Source organism: Adelges cooleyi, unplaced genomic scaffold, assembly GCF_023614345.1.
Source record: "Adelges cooleyi isolate 19-005CV unplaced genomic scaffold, UGA_ACOO_1.1 ACOO_flye_CR_arks_rails_tigmint_CR_PRNA_30, whole genome shotgun sequence".
NCBI classification, from domain to species: Eukaryota; Metazoa; Arthropoda; class Insecta; order Hemiptera; family Adelgidae; genus Adelges; species Adelges cooleyi.
Window position 1 is genome coordinate 23,456,854 of NW_026095971.1, and position 25,888 is coordinate 23,482,741.

The following is a 25,888-nucleotide window of genomic DNA, read 5'->3' on the forward strand; positions in this document are numbered from 1 at the left end:
TACACTACAAAGAAAGATTTATAAGACTTTTTTCTTCAAGTATTTGTATTATTTAGAAGGAAAAAAATGCTATTGAACATAAAACTATAACGTTTCATAAATACTAATTTGCATATAATATTATGTGATAAACTTCAAACTTTTTTTAACATAACAAAACTTAATTAGTAGAAGTGTCTATGGGCGATTAAGACAAAAATAGATATTTCCTTCACATTACATACAAAAAATAATTTTGAAGCTCTCTCACTTGTTTTTATACATATGATGGACTAATTATTACAATAATACACTTTGTGCAAATGTATTCCTCGCTTGTTCGATCATGTAGTAGTGTAACAGTACCGTTGTATATTATTATCTGATATATTTGCTCTAATTGAAACGAGTTTACTGCCTTAAGCCCCCCCCCCCGGAAAAGACGAATAGTGAGCTATAGGTATAACACAGTGAAGAATAATGGATAGCTTTAAGCAAAATAATTAACAGTTTCGATGTGTGTACCAGAAAATAGAACCTCGAGGTTTTAATTATGATACATTGTATACAATATAGTAAATTTAAATTACATTAATTATCTTCTGCCCCTGTCTTACATATAGATTGCATAGAAGGGTTTTCCAGATAGAGAGATTTGCAACTTTTGTTTTTTTGCCTTGAGACTTGCGCCCTTTCTTAATTAGGACTTCCGCATCATCTTTAATGCATTATTATTATCAATATTATTATAATAGGCGTGAGCAGAACAACACTAAACGGTGGTTTGACATTTATCGACAAAATCAAACTGCGTTTGCGTTTTGATTGCTTGCGGACTTTCTATTGAGAAAGTAAGTGGTAGTACCTTTGGGCACACGGACAAAACTGTGCGACTGGACGTTGCGCGGCGGTTGCAATCCGATTACGATACCGACGCAATAACGTGCCGAAAACGGCATCGGAAAACGTCAATGCAGTTTTGACTGGGAAAACGCGCAATTTCGGGTGTCTACAACAACGTGTGTACTATGCAACAACGGCCGCCCGGGTGACAGCACGGCGCATTATCGATAACAATCGCCGGTAATGCGTAATGGACGGACGACGACAACACACCGGCACACGGAATACATCAATCATCGACCGTAACCAAGTGCGCAACACACGTGTGTTTTAGGCGTTTTATTGTTGTATGTTTTATTAGGCGACGATGCGGGCGCCGACGGATTGAAAATTTACTTTCGCGCGTACGGTGAAAGCAAAGTGTGTGCGCGATCGAATCCCGCGGGTAAACAGCTGTAGATAACATATTTTTCTGATCAGAACGCCATTTCCGCGAGTCCGTCGTATAACAACAACGACGACGACGACGGCGGTAGTTCAATCACACATGCTTTACCATAATATTTGTACTACATGTTTACACGTCCGAACGCCCGTTTCTCCGGCCACCGCACCGGTCAGGCGGGGTGTCCGCCAACGTCATACACGCACATGTATACTCACACGTTTATTGTAATAATAATATGTGTATATGTTGTTACTCATCATCGTCGTTGTGGTCACTCTCAGAACGTGGCAGACGCGAGTTAACGAGTGAGAGAGAGTGAGAGAGAGAGAGTGAGAGGGATCTTGTCCATAGTAGTGGTAATTGTGCCGCCGCCTCTCGGTAGTGGTGGTGCCGGCGGCGGCGGCGGCGGCTCCTGAGTCTTGCCGCCGCTGCCGCGTATCGGCGCATAGCTAGACGGTAGACGCCACTATACCGTGGGCCGAAGTGGTAGTCGCGCGCTCGGCCCGATTCGTGGTACTTTTTTTTTAAAATTCGACGTTGTCGAGTTCGCAAAGGCAAAAGCCATTCGTGGTCACGAGTGTGATATTATTATGTGCCCGCCGTTTTCGACGTTTAAGCCCCGCAGTACCGACCGTGGGAGGCCGTAACGCTTACGCCACCGTGTGTTCCGTTTACGCGGTCGTTAGTCGTTTTTTTTTTTTTTTTATACAACAAAGTTTTTCCTTTTTCGAAATCAAATTTGACGTAAAAAAAATAAAACGAATTACAGAATCGTTAAAGTAACGTATAGTTAATTAAATCGACATGGCGGCGTCCGGCAATAGTACCGATACGACGGTTACCAGCACGTCGACTTTCGCCGTCGTCGACGAGATAACGATGGCCAAAACGCTGGCCATGATCGTCCTGGGCTTGGGGTCGTTCGTCCTGGGCGTCATACCGATCAAGTTGGCCAAGTGGTGGCACAAGGAACCGGCGGCCGTCGAGGCGGCGTCGTCCAACTCTGCCGGACACTCGCATCACCACGGCGCGGCGTCCTCGTCGCCGGTCGTGTCGCTGTTGCTGTGTTTCGGCGGCGGCGTGCTGCTGTTCACCACGCTGCTCCACTTGCAGCCGGAAGTCCGGGAGGGCGTGCGGAATCTCCAGGAGGCCGGCATGTTGCCGGACGGCTTGAGCAGCCTGGGCGATCTGATATTCTGCGCCGGGTTTTTCCTCGTCTATTTCCTCGACGAGATCGTGCATTCCGTGCTGGACAAGTGTTCCGTCGACTCGGACGACGACACCGAAGCGGTGCTGCACAGGTCGATGAGCCTGCGGCGGTGCACCATGTCCATACCGAGGGCCTCGCTGACCGGTTCGCCGACGTCCGTGCCGTCTGTGACGGGCGCGTCGACGGCCAGCATTAACGAGCTGCTGAAAGAGTCCAAGGACAAGCGGTACCACGCGTCGTGGAAGAACCGGCAGATCAGGGACGCCGAGGAACAGACCAAACCGGCGGCGGACGCCGGCCGCGGCACGACGGCCAACCGATCGTTCCGCGGTCTTTTCGCCGTGCTCGCCCTGTCGTTCCACGAGATATTCGAGGGCTTGGCCATTGGATTGGAAGAGCGCATCGAAAACGTGTGGTACCTGTTCATCGCGGTGGCGACGCACAAATTGGTCATAGCCTTTTGCGTCGGACTCGAGCTGGCCTGGTCCAAAACCCGGGTGCCCGTGCTCGTCATGTACGTGGCCACGTTCGCCGTCGTCACGCCGGTGGGCATTGCCGGCGGCATGTGGCTAGTGCGGTACGGCGCGAGCGGCACGATCGACGGATCCCCAGGCACGGTGGCCGTGGTGCTCCAGGGCCTGGCCGCCGGTACGCTGTTGTACGTGGTCTTCTTCGAGGTGCTGGCCAGGCACAAACAGTCCGGATTCCTACACTTGTTGGCCATCCTTACCGGATTCTGCATAATGCTCACGCTGCAACTGACAAGTAAATAAAGCACAACATACTTACTTTAAATAAGAAATAGGTCGTTCAATGTAAAAGTGGTGAAACTTGAAATTTTAAAAATACATATATTATTGCTTGATGGAGTCACATTTAGTCATATATTTCATTATAAAAGAGACGCAACTGCAAAAATAAATAGAAAGCACTGAATGAATAGGTACTTGTAATTCTTTTCTACACATTAATTTACAAAAATATCTTTGTTTCAAAAATCAATCACTTTTACAATGAACGACGCTAAAAATAGTAATAAAAGTATAAATCTATGAAAGTTGATAGGCTAAAAATGATGCTACATTGGTAACTTGGAAGTAAAATCTATTGAACCTATTTTGGTGAAAAGTTCTCTGGTGGGAGTTTCTGATTTCACCCTTTCAACCCTCAAATGTATTTCAAAATAGGTAGTTTATATTTTATTGCATACATTTTAAGAATTAATCATAAACTGTGTGAATATATGCTACAAAAAAAAATGGTTTTTATTCAAACGATATTTAAAATGAATTATACAGAAAACAGATCATAATATGAATATTTTATTACTATTACTTGTTTAATTTATGCATTACTTAAAGTAGCCTTAATGTCAATGTATATTGTAAACAGTGTGATTCATTTACGAGGTATGTTTTGGTACCAAGACAGTGTGTTAAGATTAAGTAATATCATCAATTAAATACTGAATTTTATAAACAGACAACGCTAATGTAAAAAATTAATAAAAAAACTAGTAATCTTTACCATACCGATTATATCCGGTTAGAGTTTTTTTTTTAGTGAATCATAAGCGGAAATCCCGTCAGATTCTTTGGTAGCATTCGATTTCACAGACTCGAGAAAGCTTCCCGTTCAACCAACTCATACAAGGTTGTTAACTTTGCCAAGATAGACAATATTTGTCTTAGTTATTAGTCTTATTTTGTTATTAGAATTTTGTCTTATTAGAATCACTATGGCATCTAGTAGGGCAGTGAAGAATCTGAAACATAATAACATAAACATACTTTTTATAGAATTTTTTTAAAAATAATTGTCTTAAAAATTAAAAACCTTTTAAAGTCTACTGCCTTGGCAAGCGTTTTTTTTAACTTGTATCATAATATTAATACATAATTATAAGTTATACTTGCGAGTATAAATGGATTTTTTCATTTCTGTTAAAAAAATCAACAACATAATATTCGATTCGTCATGTCTGTTATTTGTATTTCCAAAATTATTCTGATATTTAATAATATTATCAAGGCTGATCCAGATGATATGCTATATTATCATTTTGAGTGCTATCATTTTTGTGTCCAGGGTCACGAAAAATTCTCAAAACGTGTCTTTTTCTTATTACTTCAGACGGTTTTGCATTATTCGTGATTGTTGTCTACATTTCATTATATTATTTTCGTTCCCACGATAAAACCTGGTCGTATTGTAATGCGTTTTTCCGTATCTATTTAGTAATATCATGTCGGCTCGTTGACCTCCAGAATTATTTTCCCAAGCCACCAGTTCAGTTCAGTACAACTGTCCATAGGGACAGTTTGTTTTTCATTAATTTCCGGTCAAGTACGCCATGTTAATATCTTTTAAATAATAGAAATTAGAATAGAATACATCATCGAGTGAAAATATTTACAGAACTGTAATTCGAAAAATAAACTTGAATTTCATATGATAATGTGTTAACATTGTAACTGATAAAGTGATAAGAAATATGTTTTGTGTCGCATGGTTGCAATTGGGGAAAAAATGTTTAAATGTGTACCAGATTAGTGTAATTTTGACATTCTGGTCACACTGCAGCTCGTCTTTTCGCTAACTTCATACTATTTTACTTACTGATGTACATAACACAGACATATACACATAACTAAAATGAAATCAGTGTGACCACAGATCGAGTATAAAATTTCGTGTAATGTGTTTCGTTATAAAAGTAGTAGTTATCATTTAAATATTATGGTTGATAAGAAGTGTGTGCAATTATATTGTAAAATAACTGCACAATAATTTATTAAAGCAAGTATAAGAAAGCAATAACATAACGATATTAACATATAAGGATTTTTTTTTTGGTGAAACATAATTAAATGTACGACAGGTAATTCATCTATTTTTTTTTTATAAAGACTACTTCATGCATTTTTACATTTTGCCGTGATGTCATGGTGACGGTATTGTAAAAAAAAAAAAAATTGGTTTCTAGTTATTCCTTATCTTACAGTGTAACGAGCGCTCAATAAAATATGTAAAAAAAACTAGTAATAAATGCAGTAGGTATGTGTATAAAATATAAATGTATGTAGCTCAGAGTGTTGTACAGAATAATAATAATATGGTTGCTGTATAAAAAAACCGGCTTCGTCACAAATATCCATAAGTATCCCAATTATCATTCTTATGTACTGATATAAAATATGTCGTTTACTAGGTTATGGGTACGACGTACGTTAAAAATATCTTTCACTGTATTATCTGCCTTTGGCAACTTGTTTCGGTTTCATATGACAAAATTCTCATAAAAGCTCTAAAATATTTTAGAATCTATCCACGACAGCGTTGAATTCTGAATAATTTAGAACGTACAAGCATACCTACACCTATTTTTATATATAAGGTAAATGGCTCACAGTAAAGTAAATCATGTGATTTCAAACCCATGTCAATAAAATGTTGTCTCAGCTCTTATATTATTTATTGCGATCACAGATGTATAAATATAATAAACTTATAAACTAGATTGCTAAGTGTACACGTTGCCAATAGAGCAGTAAAGCCAATAATTGCAGTTACAATTTCCCGTTATCTTTGTGGGAATTAGAACCTTATCACATGTTGACATCCGTTATCACTGTTTATAAAAATGAAAAGTTGAGTTGATATCTATACTGTATCATAGACTTTATGCACACATAGATCCCACAAAAATGGCCGACGTCGACTTTAATTCTTATCATTAGTTAGCAATCTAGTTTTTTTTATGTATATCTGTGAGCGCGATTGTGAAATGTAAAGATAAATTACTTGGATTTTTTTTTCCTAAACTTATCTGGTTTATAATAGAGAGAAATAGTAAATGAAAAAAAAATTGACTCGAGTGGATACTTTCACTGAGGCAATAATTGATGTTTTTTTTATTCAAATCATAATTCAATTTTTTACCGATCATCAAAATCTTCTAATAAGTTTTATACTACATAGCTTCCTCGTCATGGCCAATTGACCTTTAACATTATAAACGATGAGCATGTGAGGTAATTAAGCGCATATAGTCGACTGGGATTCCATTGATGAATATTAAACAGTGTTAATTAATTGTTTTTTATATCATAATTGATACACAGGTTTCTCTAATGTTATTTCAACCCAACAGCAATAAGTAATTAAACTAATGTACGTGTATTAAAATTGTTGTGCAATTGGAAACAACATATAAATCATAATTAATGTATTGCTTATTAGTATATATATATATATATATATATGTATATCTTTTAGTGTATAATAACTGTCAATTACCAACGTCTTCGGTATAATTGTGGTTCAAGGACTTTAATATTTTTCAATCATAAAACTCAATTTTGAATTGGAGAGTAAGACCAAAATTGTATATACTTTGTCAGATTTTGCAATGAAATTATGTGTGTATGTCCCTGAAGCATTACTCTGGAACACTCGGATCATTTGCAACCAAACTTGATGAAACTTGCGCTTGTATGTATAATAATATGACACAATTTATAGGGAAGGCATTGAGACTCAAAGGGGGGTAAACCTTAAAAGTATAGGAAATTGTGTGATAAAAAATATAACAGAAACTCCTATATAAAATGAATAATAACTACAATTTTCTCGGTCAGACAATAACCAGTTTCTTCTCTTGGTTGCAGTCAATCTTAATGATAATTTTGGCACAGTTCAAGGCTAAACGTTTATGATTGCCAATACCGTTCTCATTCCTAATGTCACAACTGCATCGGTACCGTCGTCTGACGAGTTTCTCTCTGGTGTTCAGATCTTTTAGATGATTTTTATTTCATTATAACAATATTATACTCGTGTACAATTACTTTTTTTGTTTGTACTACGAGCCATAATATTTTTCTTCTGTGTAGTAGTCTCATGATTGATTCACGGGAATTCTATTATACTATTGCCATGTATAACTTGGTATTACTCATCCGGACGGATTTTTTTTCTTTTTTAATTGTGTACTCAGGCTCGATGATTCACGGTCACCCTACAGCCAGTCACGTATTTGGCTTGTGCACACTGACCGGCTCTGGGCACAAACAAAAGAGATTTAAAATTTGGTGTACATTCCGTCATGCGTATTACAAGGCATAGGCATTCTATAGCATTCTACATATATCAATTTTCAACTTTCAGCCCTAGGTATTTGATTGATTCTCTTGTGCTAATACATCATTATCATACATAAATCTTATCCTATCTGGGCCCTGCACGGGTAACCGAAAGCGACTGTGAACGAATTGCGACCACAAACTATACAGTCAGCTTTTTAATTGAAGTCAGCTACATTAATTGAACGCAGAGAGTAAGTTAGTACGTGTACAGATACGGTCAGATTATTTGATTTTCATGTTGTGCTGCTGTTCGTTTGAGCAAAAAAAACATATTATCAAAACAAAGTGTACACGTTGAAGGTGGCTAAATGCAATGCATATTGCATCTAATCATGCAAGTCTCTCGTTTAGTGCTTTTAGTAATTCCAAGCCATTGCGTCCTGTGACATTGTGCCAATCACATCATTGATGCTAAGACAGCATTGTTGTGTTTGTTTTAACAATCCTGAACTGATAAGATATTGTGGCCGTTTGATTACAGTACTGGATATTATCTTATTTAGATTATTAATTAAAAAAAAAAAAATTGAATTCGTATCGATTTCGGCCTCAATTTCGTAACACATGATGACCGCTGATAATACGCGTCATGAAAAGGTTAGGTTAGGTGAGGTTAGGTGAGGTTAGGTTAGGTTAGGTTAGGTTTTGTGTTAATTCACAAGGCGGGAAAGCCTTCGGAAGCTCCCTCGTCCTATAGGCCAATATGCCTTCTCAACACAACAGCCAAGCTGTTTGAGAGGATGCTGTTGAACCGGCTGGATGAGCACCTGCGGAATACGGGGTCTCTGTCCGACAATCAATTCGGTTTTCGGAGGGGCCGGTCAACCGTGGATGCGCTGCAGAAGGTGATGGATGTCGTAAATGGGGCGGGTAGAGGGCCGCTCTGGCAGCGCAAACTATGCGTCCTGGTCTCGTTGGACGTCGCGAACGCGTTTAATTCCGCTTCGTGGCGGCTGATAGATCAGGCGCTAGTGCGCAAGGGCGTCCCTGCTTACCTCATACGGCTTCTCCGTCATTATCTGTCAGACAGGAGCGTGGAGTATGGGGGTAACGTGAAGCTCATCTCTAGTGGGGTTCCCCAGGGTTCGGTTCTAGGGCCAACACTTTGGAATCTCATGTACGATGGGCTTCTCGAGGGGGACTATGGAGGAGGAGTGCATTTGGTAGGGTTCGCCGACGACGTGGCGGTTTTGGGGTTGGGGGAGACTACCGACATCTTGGAGATGGTGGTTAATCCAGCTCTGGCAAAGATCGCCGAGTGGATGGATCGAAACTGCTTGCGGCTGTCGGTCGCTAAGACTCAGGCGATAATGCTCACGGCGAAGAGGGCGTATTTACCTCCAAGGCTGGTGCTTCAAAACACCGTCTTGGAGTTGAGCAAAGAAGTGAGGTATCTGGGCGTTCAACTCGGTACTTCACTCACCTTCAAAGAGCATATCGCCAAGGCAGCGCAGGCAGCGATGAAGACAGCCACGGCTCTCGGTCGGCTCATGCCCAACGTCGGGGGTTCGACGCAGGCGAAGAGGAGGCTGTTATCGAGCGTGGTCCAGAGCAAGCTCCTGTATGCTGCACCGGTATGGGCTGAGTGTCTTCGGCACGAATCCTACCGGGACGCATTACTGAGGCCGCAGAGGACCATAGCTCTTAGGGTAACAAGAGCGTATAGGACGGTGTCGAGGGAGGCGGTCCTGGTCTTGGCTGGGGTTTATCCTGTCGACCTTTTGGCCAGAAGTCATTCTGACCGGAGGGTCTTTCTACGACAGGGTATGGACGCAGCTGATATTAGGCGCCTCCAGGAGCACAGGATCCTGGATGAGTGGCAACTGCGGTGGATGATGGGGAACGAAGGAGGGTGGACGAGGAGGCTCATCCCTCTTCTGCGTCCATGGCTGGGTCGACGGCATGGGGTGCTGACGTTTCACCTCACCCAGGTATTATCCGGTCACGGGTGCTTTAACAAGTACCTGTTCGACCGGGATAAAGCAGGCAGCCCGTTGTGCTCACAGTGTGGTACAGCGGAGGACGATGCTGAACACACAGTGTTCACCTGCGATGCCTGGGAGGTGAGACGGAGGCGTCTCAACTGCAGTCTGAGCTCGGACGAAGAGGAGGTGGAGCTCTTCCCCGAAAACCTTGTTTTCAAGATGTTAGAGAGTAGTGAGAATTGGTGTAAAATAGTAGATTTTGTAGAGTATGTGATGAGCGAGAAGGAGGAACAGGAGAGACGAAGAGAGAGAGAAAGAAGAGTAGGACCTAACCAACGCGAAGTCCTGCCCCCACCTCCACGTGGTGCTAACCGGGCAACGGGCCCTTAGGGGTGCGGCTAACGGGGGAGGCATTAGTATTAAGTTTAAATAGTATAAGATAGGTAATAATTTGTAAATATTAGTGTAGGCGTTTATTAGCTTAAGGCAGACTAGAGGAGAAGCAAAGTGAATAACAATTTCTCCTCTAGTATTGCAGTACGAATTAAGATAAAAAAAAAAAAAAAAAAAAAGGTTAGGTTAGGTTAGGTTTGTTCTGTTCTGATATTTTCTGGTATTCTCTTCTCGAGCGTTTCTTTTTTGGTCCAAAAATATCCTTATATTTCATTCCATCGCCCACACGTTGGCGAAAATAGGCGCCCGACAGTGTTACGGGATATATACAATAATCGTACAATCGTGTGTACATACACTGGCTGATGTCATCGGGGTTAAGGGTATATTATTAATAATATAGGTATCGATTTGCAACGGACACACGATACATGTACCTACGTGAGTACAGGAACTACGGAAATGATAAAGACCCGATCGGCGTTCCGTGAAAGCCATTAACACATTCACCGACACAAATTACTGTGTATAGGTACCGACGTCTCGTGTTAGCCCGTTAGCTACCTATTTTGTTTCGATAATAATAATGAAAATAATTTTTTTATCCGATTTCGTGCCGTTACACAATTTGCACAATAGCTAATCGTTCGTTCCGGGCAAAATAAATACACGAGTCCGTACAAAAAAAAAAAAAAAGGTATGTTGCATTCACACTTGACCTTAAGGTGTGTGCGTCGTGTGGCTGTGTCGGTAACAATTTTTTTTTTGGACATTTAATTTTTTTATTATTATATTAACCGTGTCGCCGGGTCACGTATTCTTTGCCGCCATTGTATTTGCCGTGTCATTGCATTAGAATTACATAGTTGCTGGACATAAGCACCGTACATGTGAGCATAATTTGAATGGTGTAAAACACCTAAACCCAACCTCACCCTGTGTTTGTATAATGTTATTCGGTCTCCGTTTCTGTCTTATGGCACAAGCAGTGGCGGATTTTCAACATTTTCTTGGGGGGGGTCCTGAAAAATGATATATATTTCAGAGGCATTATTTCTATTAAAAAAGTGTTGCCTGTATTTTTATTTATATATTATAAAATATATCGTCATTCACACATAAAGTTTAATGTTAAATATTATATTATATTTATTTTACAAAACAAAATCTACTCTTCTTTTTTTTTTTTACAAAGTTCGGTTAATACTGAACCAACTGTTAAACAGCTTTCATCCCTGTGAATCGACAACATTGCCCAGCCGTTCAATCGAGCCTGAAATTTAACTAAAAATAATATTTGTATTAATTAATTTTACAAATAATTTTTTTTTAAATTTGACATAATAATTTATCCTTACTTCAGTCATGGTATTTCTTAGATATGTTTTGATTCGCTTCAAATTTGAAAAGGTGCGCTCATTTGATGCAGTGGAGACTGGTAAAGTAGTAAGGATCTGGAATAATTTCAAGACACTTCGGTATATTTCTTTGTTACAAACAGTCATAGCTTGGAGTGCGTTTTCCGGGTTTTCCGTCATGTTTTTTAATTTTCTTTGCCATAACTTGTACTCCGTTGATAATAACGAATGGTTTATGGACTCCAAATCATCTTTGTAATAATCGGCTAATTTTATGAAGTTATCTTCATTTTCTTCGGATTCAAATAATGACTGAAAATTATAAAGTGTACTTTTATGATGGACAAATCTTTGTTCAAGTTCATTAATGTAAGAATAAACATGTATGGAATAAATATAGATATGCGGTAGTATTCTTCGGTGGATTTTGTTTGAATGTTCGTTCTATACTTGTCTTCCTGTAATTCTAGGCATTGTTATATCTACTTGAAATTTTCCAGCTAAATCAAGTGCAGCTGTATATATTTGTTGAAATGTTTTTTGAGCAGTATTTCTAAATATCTTCATTTCTTCTAGAGTTTCAGCAGCTAATTTAGTTGCTAATCTCAAATCAATGTTTACTTTTTGCAATTGTTTTGATAGAGGTAACCCAAATCCAAATCCTTTTTTTAAATTAATAATGCAATGTTAAATCCTCCATCTAACATGGATTTTCGCAATCGTTGTGCCTTTCCACTAGTATCACTATCATTCCATTCCGATATTTCACCGAAAGACTCTTCAACAAATTCGAAAACCTCTAAAAAATCATGCACTGCGTGGTATCGTTCAATCCACCTCGTTTCACAACTACGTTTCAGTGTTTTTTTTGTAGTGTCATAAGAAGAATCTAGGATTTTCTGTGATAAAACGTTTTTTCGTTTGGGAAATATGAAGAAATCTCGAATTTCACTAATTAAGCTTAGACAATTTGTAATTTCCCGAGTTCGACTACTCGTATTGCGTTACCGTATGTCCGCGTCAGTCAAATGTCAATACTAGTATTTCAGTATAAAATAGTAATATAATCGTCCCTTCTAAAATAACTGTTAAAAGGAAAAATACGTATAAATTCAATATCGCAACATAATCGATTACTGGAAATACAGATATTGTAGCTATAATAATCGTCAATAATTTAACATAATATCAGCAATTTAATGCGAATGGCTAATACACATACAAGCTTTCGATAGGGGCAGGTAGTAGGTACTCTTCCGTTTGCCTACACAAGAATAGATAAGATAATTGAAAAAATATTAAAATATCAAAAAATTATACTTCAACATGTTATTTTATTACATTAAATATATACTTCATTTCAAATAAAACATTATATTAGCGTTTGGGGGGGGGGGTCCAGACCCCATGGACCCCCCCCCCGTAAATCCGCCACTGGGCACAAGGGAGAGAAAAAAAATTGTTGACTGGTTCATAGCTGTTAGAGAATCGCCCTGTAGTTGGCCAAAAGTGGAAAATTATCGTTGTCAATGCGCCATTTGCTTTTTCCAAACCACCTATCAAAATGAGTATAAATAATTCAAATCATATGTAAAAATAACTTACTTAATATGTCAGTGTATAATTTATACATAAAAATACTGTTTTAGCAAATGTATTCGACGAATGTTCCTGTTATAATATTATCAACTGGAAATCATTTTTTACTGCCAATCTATTTCATCTTGAACGACTTGTGTATTATAATTTATAATATATATTTTTAACGTGTACGGTATGCGTTCCTCGTCGTAACTGCACGTGACAATATTATTGTTCCCAGTTATTATTATGTTAATATAATTTCAACGACAATGTTGTATTCATTTATTACTCTACGGGTAAAATAAAATCAATACCTTCTCAAATGTATATTCATTTGAACTTGATATAATTTACAATGGTCTAGGTGTAATTTCCTCCCCCCTTTTTTTTTGAGGGGGTTTCTCTTAATAATTTGATTATAGTTTGGTTATATATGTTTTAGAATTTTTATTTAAAAAATTTGTACATTTTGTTTTTCTCAATTTAGAAAGAGAAGGTGTGTAGATTAACATTTTTCTCTAATATATGTAGATAGTATACGTATTAGTATGTGTTTTCCAAAAATACTCTGCTTATCTCATCTTATTTTATTTTCAACCCCTTCCTATTTAGCCCCCATTTACCATTTATATATTTGACCACTGAATAAATGACAGTTTAGTTTAATGCTTATAATATTGACAAGTAATATTGATAATCCTATAAAGGTTAAACAACAATTGGTTACTTTACCAATTTTTAGTTTATCATTTGATCTATTCCAAAGTTATGTTCGACTGATCAAAGAAAATTTAAATCCGCCAGTCATCTAATGTTAAGTAAAAAAAAAAATGAAAATTAGCCTATAAATGATTAAATCTCAAATGTTTATGTGAAATAATTATTTCGGACGAGTCCTACACACAGATAAAGTATTATTGCTTGATAACTTTGTTTTCTTTTCATTTTTAAACGTTTTTTTGATATTAATCATTAGCTAAAATTGCCGAAAATCGGTTATTGTTAATCTATGTGGGATTATCATTTTGGTTTTATACTTCTATTCGAAATAATTAAATGTACATAAATTCAATGGGCCAATTTAGATGTTTGAATCCAATTCAATATTATTAATTTATATTGGTACTTAACAAATGCTTTAGTGACACTTTCTCGCTGTGAAATTAGTTATCGTAGTTGAATGCGTTTAAGTAACAACAAAATAATATTATGTTCAATTATAACATTATTTATAAGCGACCACGACACAATTGTAATTTAACATATAATTGCCATGATAAACCTAACCTAACCTAACTGTATAATTTCCGGGTAAAAATGCTGAAACGGAATTTGATAAATTCCATGTTATTGGGAATTCCCAGAGGCGCAATAAGTGCGCAAAATAAGCGGGGGTGTTTAAGGCTTAAGCTCTGGAAATATTAAAAATCCCCTTCTACTCACTATTTACAATTTTGGGCGTACTAATTTCAAAACTATGGCTGCTTAGTGTACTCAAGATCCCTTCCTTTCAAATTGTGCCCTTGGGAATTCCCCTAATGCATAAAATATGTCTATTTTAGTAGACTATATCCAATCTTCACAGACACCTGTGGTTAATTGCAGCATTGTATTGGTCCACTCTTTTAGTGAATTAGTCTTGAAATTAAAAAATTAATTTTACTTCATTTTACTTCCATTGGTTTAAATAATTTAGTGGTTAGTAGTAAAAGTCTACAGCTAGCTGCTTGTGGTATTGTTGTATGGTCTTTATAATTGTATTGTTAACTTGAAAATAAACAGATGAAAAGAACACAATACACTAATAATTGTTTTTTTCTAAGGATTTTGTTAGACTGATGGCATAAAGGTTTTTTGACATGATTCAAATCACTTACTTATTCTGAGCTCGTCAATCCGGACGACTCGTTATGCATTATTCCTTTACAATATATATTTTATACATACAAATTACAAGCACCTTATCCTCATTGGGCTCAACGTCCACACAACGCGAATAAATTCAAATTCGAAGCGGAAACGTACATCCGCAGCTGCTGATGATTGTGATGAAAACGGCAATTAATTATTTTTCGATAATATAATATATAATATTAGTTTTTAGCGTTTTAAGATAAGAATAATCAACACAAACTAATTAACATTTTAGAAAACAAACAATTAAACATGGGTGTTGTTTAGAATCTAGGTTTTATTTTATTGTCCTTTTGTATGATTATTTTGGTTTTGTATTTTAATGATAAGCATAGATAAATAATGGTAAAATTTACATTTTTTGCTACAACTTCAACAAATAACAATTAAAATCGTTTCAAATGGCATAACTTAACAACATATTTTGATGTAATTATAGCAAATAATGTAAATCGTGGCTTGGTAACGATGTCAATCCTTATGAATAACAGTACTTACTGTTTTAAAAATTAGTTTATAATTAAAATCTGAACGTGTTCCAATTTCCAAGGTAATCTGGAAATACTAAATTTGTGGCATCGTGACAAAAAAATGATACGCATCGCGTTTTTTTTTATTTTGGCTTAAAAACAAAACATTTTTGGCTATAATACCTTGGAAATATATAGCTTATTAAACATAGGTATAGTATAACATAACATTACTAGTTCTTTCTTTTTTACTACCGTTTTTAATATACTGACTGTGTTTAAAGAAATTAACAATATATAATCTTCAAATAGAGTTACAAGTATTTTAAGGCATAGTTCTTAAACACAACGTTAATTTGGCATCACTTAAAATGCGTTCTATTCAATTCCATTTTATATTGTATAGCGATTTTCTCTGCAGACATTAACAGCGGCCGCATTTCTTTACCTACCTATTTCTTAGGTTGAAAGGTCAGCTGTTATGATTATAGTGCGAAGGTTTATTATAATATTGTTATAATGTCGCAACGACTACCAAAACTAGAACATTCGGTGTGGTTTTTGGGTGTGTCTTGTATGTATGTATAATGATTAATGTATGTATTGCAAATGCCAAATCGTGATATAATAATGTAAATAGTGCAAAGCTATTTGCCCTGGGTATCTATTATGTTGGGAAAACTCATGAAACACTTAATACCAGTCAGTGTTATCCTGAAAGATAACGCCGCAAACTGTCATGACCATTTGTTGTGATTGTCCATTCAAAAAGTCTTGTTATTCGACTGTTCTTGAGCTGGAAGAACTATTGGCTTTTGGATTAAAAATATATGTGATTTCTCTATCAGACACTACACAAAAACTAGAACAAACTGTAACTTGAGCAGATTCATTGCTATAACCGAGATATTAACTAGGCTTTGGACATGATTGATGAGCGAAAAGTTGCAGATCGGGATGACACTTAAATTATGCTCATTTCAATTTGTTTGTCAATCCTAGCAAATAACTATCATTTGGAAAAAGATTAATATTATTGGTAGTAAAATTGATTAAATACCTTAACGATCCGAAAAACTACTGACCGGTATCTTTGGTATGTACACAAACTACAATAGAGCCAATACATGGAATTGGAGCCGCCAGTGTCTTCACAATAATACATTCCATGCTTTCAATTCTAAAATAATTACTTATGTTAAGCCTTACATATTTAAAAAAGCAAAATGAAGAACATTCTAAGCTTTCAGCTCATAATGGTTCACTATTCATTTATTTATTTCAATTCATTCGAAGGGCACATGGGAAGAGAAAGGTAGTAGTACATTTTTTTCAATTTTGAGATAATGACACCAGCGTGTCTGGCTGGAGTAATATTGTCCTGCAAGACAAAAAATGCATAACAAATAGTATATTATCTCTGAAGGAACGGTCTAATTAAACAGCACGGCACTGTGGTGGCGTACGACCTTGGCATTCTGATTTACATTATTATTATTATTATTGTTTCCATACAGTCGGCTGTTACGTCCAAGTGTACCTACTATTAAACCCAGGTTGGCTAATCGATTTTATCTATCAGACTGGCTCAACAACTCTCCTATGAACACAACACTGGCGAAGGCTGTCTTTGTATGCTTATCTATTGTCAACCGCCAACAGTAGTAGGATTGTAGATAATAGTCTTGGAATTTTCTAAAGAGTAGTCGACAATCGAAATTCTCCTTCCTCCTTTTGGGCACGTACTTTTCAATTATATCGCAGTCCTTTGAAAGGAAAAAAAATGATTATTACAAATTCGCGCTCAAAACTTGTAATGATATAATATACTATTATGCAAAAATAAAATGGGATCATCGTCATTTTTTTTTTTTTGGTTTTAATTATTGTGTAGAAATTTAGCACTGAAGAGAGCCAGCCCAGGTGGGTGGACGGCGGTCGTCTCGTGCCCTCCTCTTTGAATCAAACGGCTATTGTTAGCGCCAGACATGTATTATATATATTTTTAAGAAGTTTATATTTATATTAATAATAATAACAATAATATAATATTATGTTATATTCACATAGAGGTAAACGCCCTCAAAAAGAGTAGGTATAAGGTCGGTTGCCTGGCCGCAAATATAAATTAATTAACAAAAATAGCAGCCCAAACATTATTTCCGGATACACACAAACACCACGAGACGTGCAATTATACCTACTGTACTTTATTTAATTACAGTTCAATGAATTTACCCGTGTTGTATCCTAAATTCTGTTTACTGTAATTTCGGTGTAGGTAATTACATAGTTAAAGAAACCGAGTGATTAACCATTTGGCCAATTATAAATTGCCCCCGACATTAGGGTAAATTTTTTATTTAGCATATCGACCTATCAACATATTGTAGGTATATATTTTGAGGTAGTTAAACCTGTCCAATATATTATGCGAACTCAGAAGACACCACAAGCAGAGTTGTGTATTATTCGATTGAAACGTTATCTTACTAATCATCTAGATATCACATTATTCAAGTAAAAATATAAATATAATTGGTTTTTAGTAAATTAATTGTTGACATTTAATTCAATTAATTAAACATTACCTCTTAATTATTGGAACAATTGGCGGGTGTAATAAAAATGTTCTCATTTTATGCTTTTAAGATGCACACAGAGTTAAACAATTTTAAACATATTTACTTAACTAATATTTTAAGAATGGAAGTCGACGTCGGCCATTTTTGTGGGTATTATGTGTGTTTAAAACAATATATATTTATATATACCTATGATTCAGTGCTAGCAACTTAACTTTTAATTGTTATAATCAGTGATAACAGTTGTAAACATGTGATAAGCTTCTAATTCCCACAAAGATGGCTGAATATTTACCCGTGTCCGCTGTGACCGTCTTGTCGGCTTTTATTGTTATTTACATTCAAATGTGTTATCTTGAGATTCGCCATTTGCCCTTAAGGCGATAATAAAGTTTTTCCGCCAAATATCTTCTAATATTATACGAGGTAAACGAACATCTGATGTTTTTGCACACAATACATTAAATTTGTAATATTATGCATATCATAATAGTAGTGTGTGTAATACATATTATTATTATAGGTACTTATGCATTTATTGTAAAACGGTCAACGTCGTCACACAGTCGACATGCAGATAATAATCGAATAAGATTGCACAACAATAAGACAATATTTTCGTAAGGCTGCCACGAGAGGCGTTTGCGTTTAATTGTTAATGTCACAGTTAAAAAAAAAAAAGATTTACTCTAAAAGGTCTTGAATGGGAGAGTATATTTTTTTAAGAGGACCCATTTCCCGACTAGGATGTCGTAATAACCGTCTCGTGCAGTTTAATGGTTACATTTTTTATTTTTATTATATGGAGCCGTGCTCTATTGTGCTGTAGAAATTAAACTAAATATCACGTTGTGTAATACTATCATGCCATAATAATAATATACTCTATGCGGTTATTATCGCGTACGGTACATAATGCGAACACTATGAAAACCAAACCTATTTCTTACGTTTGAATTCATATGTTTCCTTTTTTATTATTTTGTTCCATACAACAACGAGGATCGTGTGTTTAGTGTAAAAAAAAAAAAAAAACACACAACAGTCTCGATTAATTATATAATATTATGATTTATTGGTACACTATTTTAGGTTAGGCTTAATTTGTGCAATACAAGCGTCAGTTAGTTATTTTATGGTTTTTTTTTTTTATACTTACAATGCTAGTATGTCTATTTATTGTTTTTAACTTGCATAGACCAATAAGTTAAAAAAAAATTGTCACAGACTAAATTGGAATAACCTAATTCGCCTCTATATCGATATTAACCTTTATGCTAGTATATACATTTTTACTCTTTTAGCAAAACATTTAAAATGTTGTAATCACAATATGCATACATTTGTTTACACGCATAACAAACATTATAATTCCTAGTATTTTACATAATATATTTTATGTAAAATTGGTCTAAAATAAAAATTACTTTGTTTAATAAATATTAATATGCTCTTTGGCTATAAACGGATGGTTTACTTTTGAAAGGAGTCAAATTCGTATGATAGTTATTTATTTTATTTTGGCGATTGCGAAGTTAGGAAAAAAAGTTCTTATCAACGATTTTTATAAACATCTGTTAAATAGTCATAATAAAATACATTGGTAAAGTAGTTTTGGTTTGCATCGCTCTATTGCACATAATCCCGTTTATGATTTAGTAATTTTATTTATGCGGAAAAGAGGTGATAGAACTCATTTGTATTTGGAAAGGGTCAAATTCGTTGTATTAAAACTCTTACTGTTGGATAAAAAATACATTTAAAAAACTGGTATTTGCAAATTTAAATAAGTATAGTGCATATAAATATTTAATACATTTTTGTAAGTAAAATTAAATTTGGAAAACGGTTTATTTTTTCGAAAGCTAATCTTTTCGGATTGAACCTCATTCATAAATAATCGATTCATATTTAATGTATATTATGTACAAATTAAACACTTTAACGTTAAATTATTTTACACGCAGTATCTGAACTCGGATGAATTCAATGCTAGTGTCACAAAATAAACCGAAAGGGAATCTTAGAGGTTATCAAACAACGGTCAGACATATTAAAATTGATAGCCAGTGGTGCCAGAACGCAGATATTTGTTTTTTTTAAAAGTTATTCTGCGATTCATTCGGTTACACTGTTCAATGCACCTGTCGCCCATCTTCATGATGTCGGACATGATTTTATCTCGTCCCATAAGAGCCCATGTAAGGTTAGGTTAGGTGCTTTAGTTTCGTTTCTGTTTATTCTGTGCTACTGTGCTTTTGATTAGCTCGATGGTCGCAGACAGAAAATTCAAGATGGAATTTATATTATATTATCATGTTCTGGACTATAATATTAATGTGGTGTTTCTTTTCTTTTTCTAGCGCACAAACACAGTCATGGATTACCAGAGAGCCATCACCACCAACACGATCATGAACACCACCAATTTATGGATCACGAACACTCATCTCACGTGCACGATCATTCATCACACGCGCATGCACATTAGAATTACCCAATTTTCTAAGTTACCAAGCCCATCGTGATCTACATTTAATATTAATTCATAATTTATATTTTTTATGATATTAGTCATGACTATAATGTAATGATATTTTTCGCAATGTATTATCGAATACTTTTACAGGTATTTTCATTATTTATTTATTTTGTAAGAGAAGAGACGATCTTGTGCGGATATCGGAACGGTTAAAAAATTATTTTCCATTGATGTAATTTTTTTTTTTAATAATTTTGATAATTAAATATTATAAAAAAAAATGTTGTTTTTTTACCCACTACGAACGTTTTATTTTCGAATCGCTATTCTTTTTTTATCCTATATTTACATTGAAAACCCAATGTTTTTCTATTTATGCTGATTCAGGAAATGAGATGTACCGTATAATAATAATAATAATAATAATGAAAATAATAATTGATTAATAATAACATATATACGACGTGACGAACAGTTTTAAGCAACCTTGAAATTATTTTTATACTTTTTATTTTATTTATTATAATTAAAAACTCTTTGCAGAAGCACGACTACACGGTTATTATTATAATCAAATGATAAGATTATTAAAATGTGATTGGCTTTAAACAATTTTACGGGGTTTGCAATGAAATTTTAATATACTTTGTATTTTTAATTTTAATTTTTTTATAAATTATCATACGCTGCATATTGATGTGAGGAAATTGTTTTTCAAAAAATGATCAAAGATTGTCAACGATTTTTTCCAGGCATAGTTGTCATTTGATTTAAATAATATGTTGCATAATAAGACGTATGAGTAGAAATCTTTAACATTTTGATTTGATAAAAATGAACTATAAATAATACTTATCATACTGACGTTATACTTGTTTTTTTGATAGATGCTATTTTTGTGAATATATAATTTCCATATTTAATTTTCTCCTCTAAAACTATTACTTTTGACATACAATTTTTTTATTAATATCATATGGCCTTGTGATGGTCAATTATATCATAATCTTGAATCAACTGTAAATCAATTTGGTACAGACGTTGTTCTCATATAATTTACCAGTGGTATCGTACTTAAGGAATTATCCAAAAAAGCTATTCGTTAAGAGGAAAAGAATAAGCAGTGTTTAACAAAAATATGATTGATCTAGTAGCCATTTTAAATATGCAGAATAACTTAAAAGTGGACAAATATTAATTTCGGTTATAAAACTTTTAAAGTTTATTTTTTTTTTTGGTTAAGACAAACGTTTGATAAAAAAATGTGAATTCATGATGCGATTTTCATAGTGAAAACTGTTTTCAATGTCTTATTATGCAGTGTTTGGGAAATTACTTTTAAAATGTAATGCGTTCCCATTTATTATTCATTATTTTCAATTAATGAATACATTAGCATTCATAAAAAAATGGAAAGCATTCCAGTGCATTAAAAAAAAAATATGTTTAATAATTATTCGTTTGCTAAATAGGTATTAAATTATGCTTAAACAGCCAGTTTCGAATTCTATTGTTTGATGTTCTTGTAAAAACATCAAACCAACATGTGATATGTACCATTGCTATAAAATTAACCAAATCTTGAGTTTTCAACATTTCTTCTCGGATTTCTAAGAGAAAAAAAAATTAAATACTAACGAACCACATTGCTTAATACAATGAATGTGTTGGCTATATAGCTAATTTCGTTTTTTGTGAAAACTCACAAGGTCTATTGAACATGTGTATTGTGTAAGTACACTAACCGTATTTTGTCATTAAAATATAATCTTTATTCTGTCATTATAACAATATAATCTATTTAAACAACCCATCTGGATAGAGGGCCAGAGATTAATTTCTGAATACCATCCTAGAATTTACAGGTTAAGTTCTTGAAATCTCTACTCAACAATTACATACAATTAAAAAAAGTATATCTTCAAACGGTTTGGAGGTATCTAATTAATGTAATTAATTAATTTTTTATAGGGATACTTTTAGCCCATTTTATAATATGATAAAACCTTTTCAGGATTTTAACTCATTTATAGCTTTTATTTTATCGTAATTTTTTTAAAAATAATTCTCAGTATGTCACTAAAAAATCAGGTTGGCCACGATAGGGTTAAGACCTTGTATAAATATATTACCATAACGGTGATATATATTTATCATAACTACATGAAAGGGATCATAAGCGGTTAATAGCAAGGGTAGATAAAAAAGGTTATCGACCGGGTCTGGGTCAAAAAACCGTGTAACTTAAAAAATGCAAACGTTTTCGGACCCTAAACCCGACACCATAAAATACTTAAGTGGGTTGGCCCACCAAGGGTAAATCCAGGTAAGCCCTTTTCTGTAATATATTTTACAATACACTATATAGATAGGGTGATTCGTATAGGATAAAACACGCTCATTTTTTTTCATAAAAATGACAAATTTTTAGACAATTTATTTGGTAGTGTTATTTCACAATATTAGTTATTAATTCAAAATTGTTGTATTAATAATTTTTTTATAATGAGACAATACTTGTGTAGGTAGGCTATAAGAACATGGCTTATTATTAACAATAAAGATATATTATACTATTATTATGTTGTTGTTCAGACCAGATTTGTTTCTTCGAACTGAGTTGACAGCTGATCGTCTACGGTGACAGCTGCTGTTCAATATTGTGTGGTCAACACTGGTCTCGCTAACTGCTTGCAATTGTCAGTATTTATTGTATATTATAATAATGTGCAATAATTGAACGACCTAACGGCACACGGTGGGAAGAAGAATCAAACTATTATAACTGGTCAAAAATATATAATACACAAAAAAAGAAAAAAAAAACCAGAAAAGTCAGTAATATTTCAGTCCAATAATGACATGTTTAAAAAAAGGGCAATAATGATTTAATTGAGGGCTAAGACATCTGACGTTGCAACTTGTCTAAAATATTGTCGAATAAAAAATTTGCAGCATAATTTCACGGTTGTAACTTTCTGTTACTAAAAAAATTAGTTTAAACTTAATAATTTTGTTTAAATTTTACGATTTATCTACTAATTAATAGAAGTCAGTTAGTTAAAAATGTAAGTAGTCGACGACCAGTTTAGAAATTTTATTTTTTTGAGTCATAATTAACATGAAACAGTCTATACGTCTTGTTTGATATGGTAATTAAATTGAAAATGACTCTAAAAAAAGTTGAGTGATTAGTAACTGGTTATAATACTTATAAATAGTAATTTTTAATATTACTTACAATAAATAATTTTTATTATTAAAATAAGATTATGGACTACCGTTTTTTTTCAAATGGGAACATATGTTTTTTATTACATCAGAATACAAAATAAAATTAAAAAAAAATATTAGGGTTTTAATATTTAAATTTCATCAATCTCTTCAATTCCACAAAATGTGTTCGAATTCTTATAACATAAAATACTAAAATTGTAGTAGTGTAAATTGAAAAAAAACAAGTTTAGTATTAGAATTTTCTAATCGAGTGTTCAAAAATATATAAAAATACATACAAAATGTATTCAAAATAACCTTACAATATGAAAAACTCAATAAAAGCATTTCAATTCCATTTTAGTATTAAAAAAAGCAATCAGTGTTGGGACAAGATAATAACCGAATGGTTATCTAGATAACCAAATAGATGAAATTAACTACAATATTTTAATTAAGATGTATCTATCTCAACAATGCTTGCAATTCCACAAAACGTGTTTGCTAATAAATTAGTTAGGTGAATTTATTTTAAGATGATTTTTGAATACATTTAATGAACTTATGGTTAAGGTGTATAGCGTGGAAGTAAATGAGTATACACTAGTAACTAGTGAAAATATTATATTTATATTAAATATAATAATAAATAAATAAACCAAATGTACTATTATTAACACTACTATTTAACAACATAAAAGACAACACTGAACACGAGCGTTCGAGTGAGACTGAGATTGACTATGTAGCGCCGTAGAATTTTCTATGGTTGGCAACCGGTGGTGCGCGCTTGAGTATTTGAGAGTATTCTTCCGGAGACGCGGCGCGATTGTTCTATAATATTCGCGTGCGCTCACCACAAACTTGCAAATTAACCAAAAAACCAAATTAACTAAGTAAGGAAACCGCAGTTAGGGCAAAAGTTATTTTATAACCATATTTTGGTGCAATTTTATAATCATTGGTGCATAATTTTTTATAAATATTATTGTAGGATAACCGGCAGTTGTTCTCCGGATTGAGTTTTATCAACGTGTACGGAATTCTTTATCCAAAGGCCCAAATTTGGGTTTCCAGTTGATAATGTGTTGCATTTAATTTTATACATTGATCTTTCGTTGTATGAAAAACCCAAATTTTTTGTACTGTTAAATGCGTTAGATATAAAAGATCTTAAAATTACTGTGTGCAAAAACACACTACATTTTCATTGTTTTAAGAGTTTTATTTTTTTAGTTCGGTAGCCATGTGAATAACAAAACATGAGTAATATCCCACAAAAAAACACTTCTCTAAATCAATACACATCCACATAAACCATTTACAATCTTAGAATTTAGCACACAATAATGCGCTGTAAAAAAAAAAATTGAAATCGACATTCTTTTTTATTAAAAATATTATGTAGGATTTGCATTGTTCTAATTTAAATCGTAATATTTAAACCAATACAATACCATTGCAGTTGACCAACCAGGATATTTTTTCCACGAGTGGTTATATATATTATTCAATATATATTTTACACTGTTTTATTTAGTCACCCGACATTATAACTCCATTTAGGTTATGTTATCTCTAACATCAAATCTCTATACAACCATTAAGATGAATTATCTATTAGGAGTATAAACTATGAAACCCTCACACAAACTTGCACAGTCATTTAATTATGGTAAAACAATAAGGAAAGGACTTAGAAGCAGAAATAAATAGTTGGAAAATATTAGATAAAAAAAATACAACTTTGTATATTCGGTAATTATTTACTTTATTGGTAGACATGTCATAAAACAGAAATAAACATATAATATTATGAACTAACAAAAAAATGTATTATGTGGTATATGTTATTGAAAAAATCCACCGACGGTTCTTTTCCGGTCAGCTTAAGTAAATGTTAATATTTTACTACAATTAAAGATTTTATAATGTATAATAGTGATAATAATAAGATAAATTTGAATTTATTGTGCAATGAACAGAATACAGTTGCCAGTGTTTAACTAACGCTAGATTAATAAGGTGCAGTTTGTGGATGACCCTCTCGTATTAGTTTCTCAAGAAATACAACATCAGCTGTGTTGTATCTTTTTATGCCTTCATTAATATCCGTGAAGATGCAGGTACGGGCAGGTAAGTCAATATCAACTTTTGTTATGTATGTTGATGGAGTTTGTGTACTAGCGAATACTCCAAGAAAACGACACTTGAGTAATAAAGAAGCTTCATCATCTCCATCTTGCACAGTTTCTATTAAGACATTTGAAAATATATTTTTTTTTTAATTTGCTTATATTAGCTTACTAGTTATGACATTTCTTTATAGTGTAG

At 34.1% G+C, this 25,888-nt stretch overlaps 2 protein-coding genes across 11 annotated transcripts in view; one reads left to right on the forward strand and one right to left on the reverse strand.

Annotated features, from left to right (window-relative positions):
- Positions 1-1,193: 1,193 nt before the first annotated feature.
- LOC126839122 (zinc transporter ZIP1-like) lies at positions 1,194-20,677 on the forward strand. The gene is made up of 2 exons (XM_050574186.1): positions 1,194-3,245; positions 20,220-20,677. The coding sequence occupies exons 1-2, from the start codon at positions 2,075-2,077 to the stop codon at positions 20,345-20,347; spliced, it is 1,299 nt and encodes a 432-aa protein (XP_050430143.1). The 5' UTR covers positions 1,194-2,074; the 3' UTR covers positions 20,348-20,677.
- A 4,640-nt stretch (positions 20,678-25,317) lies between these two features.
- The window catches only part of LOC126839134 (uncharacterized), a 28,177-nt gene continuing 27,606 nt past the window's right edge, over positions 25,318-25,888 (reverse strand). For all 10 annotated transcript variants that reach the window (XR_007685790.1, XR_007685787.1, XR_007685788.1 and 7 more), the window contains one exon: positions 25,318-25,807. Coding sequence is in view for 6 of the 10 variants with exons in the window: in XM_050574214.1 (XP_050430171.1) it covers positions 25,572-25,807 (236 nt within the window). In the remaining 4 variants the exon portion in view is untranslated. The remainder of the gene's footprint in view (positions 25,808-25,888) is intronic.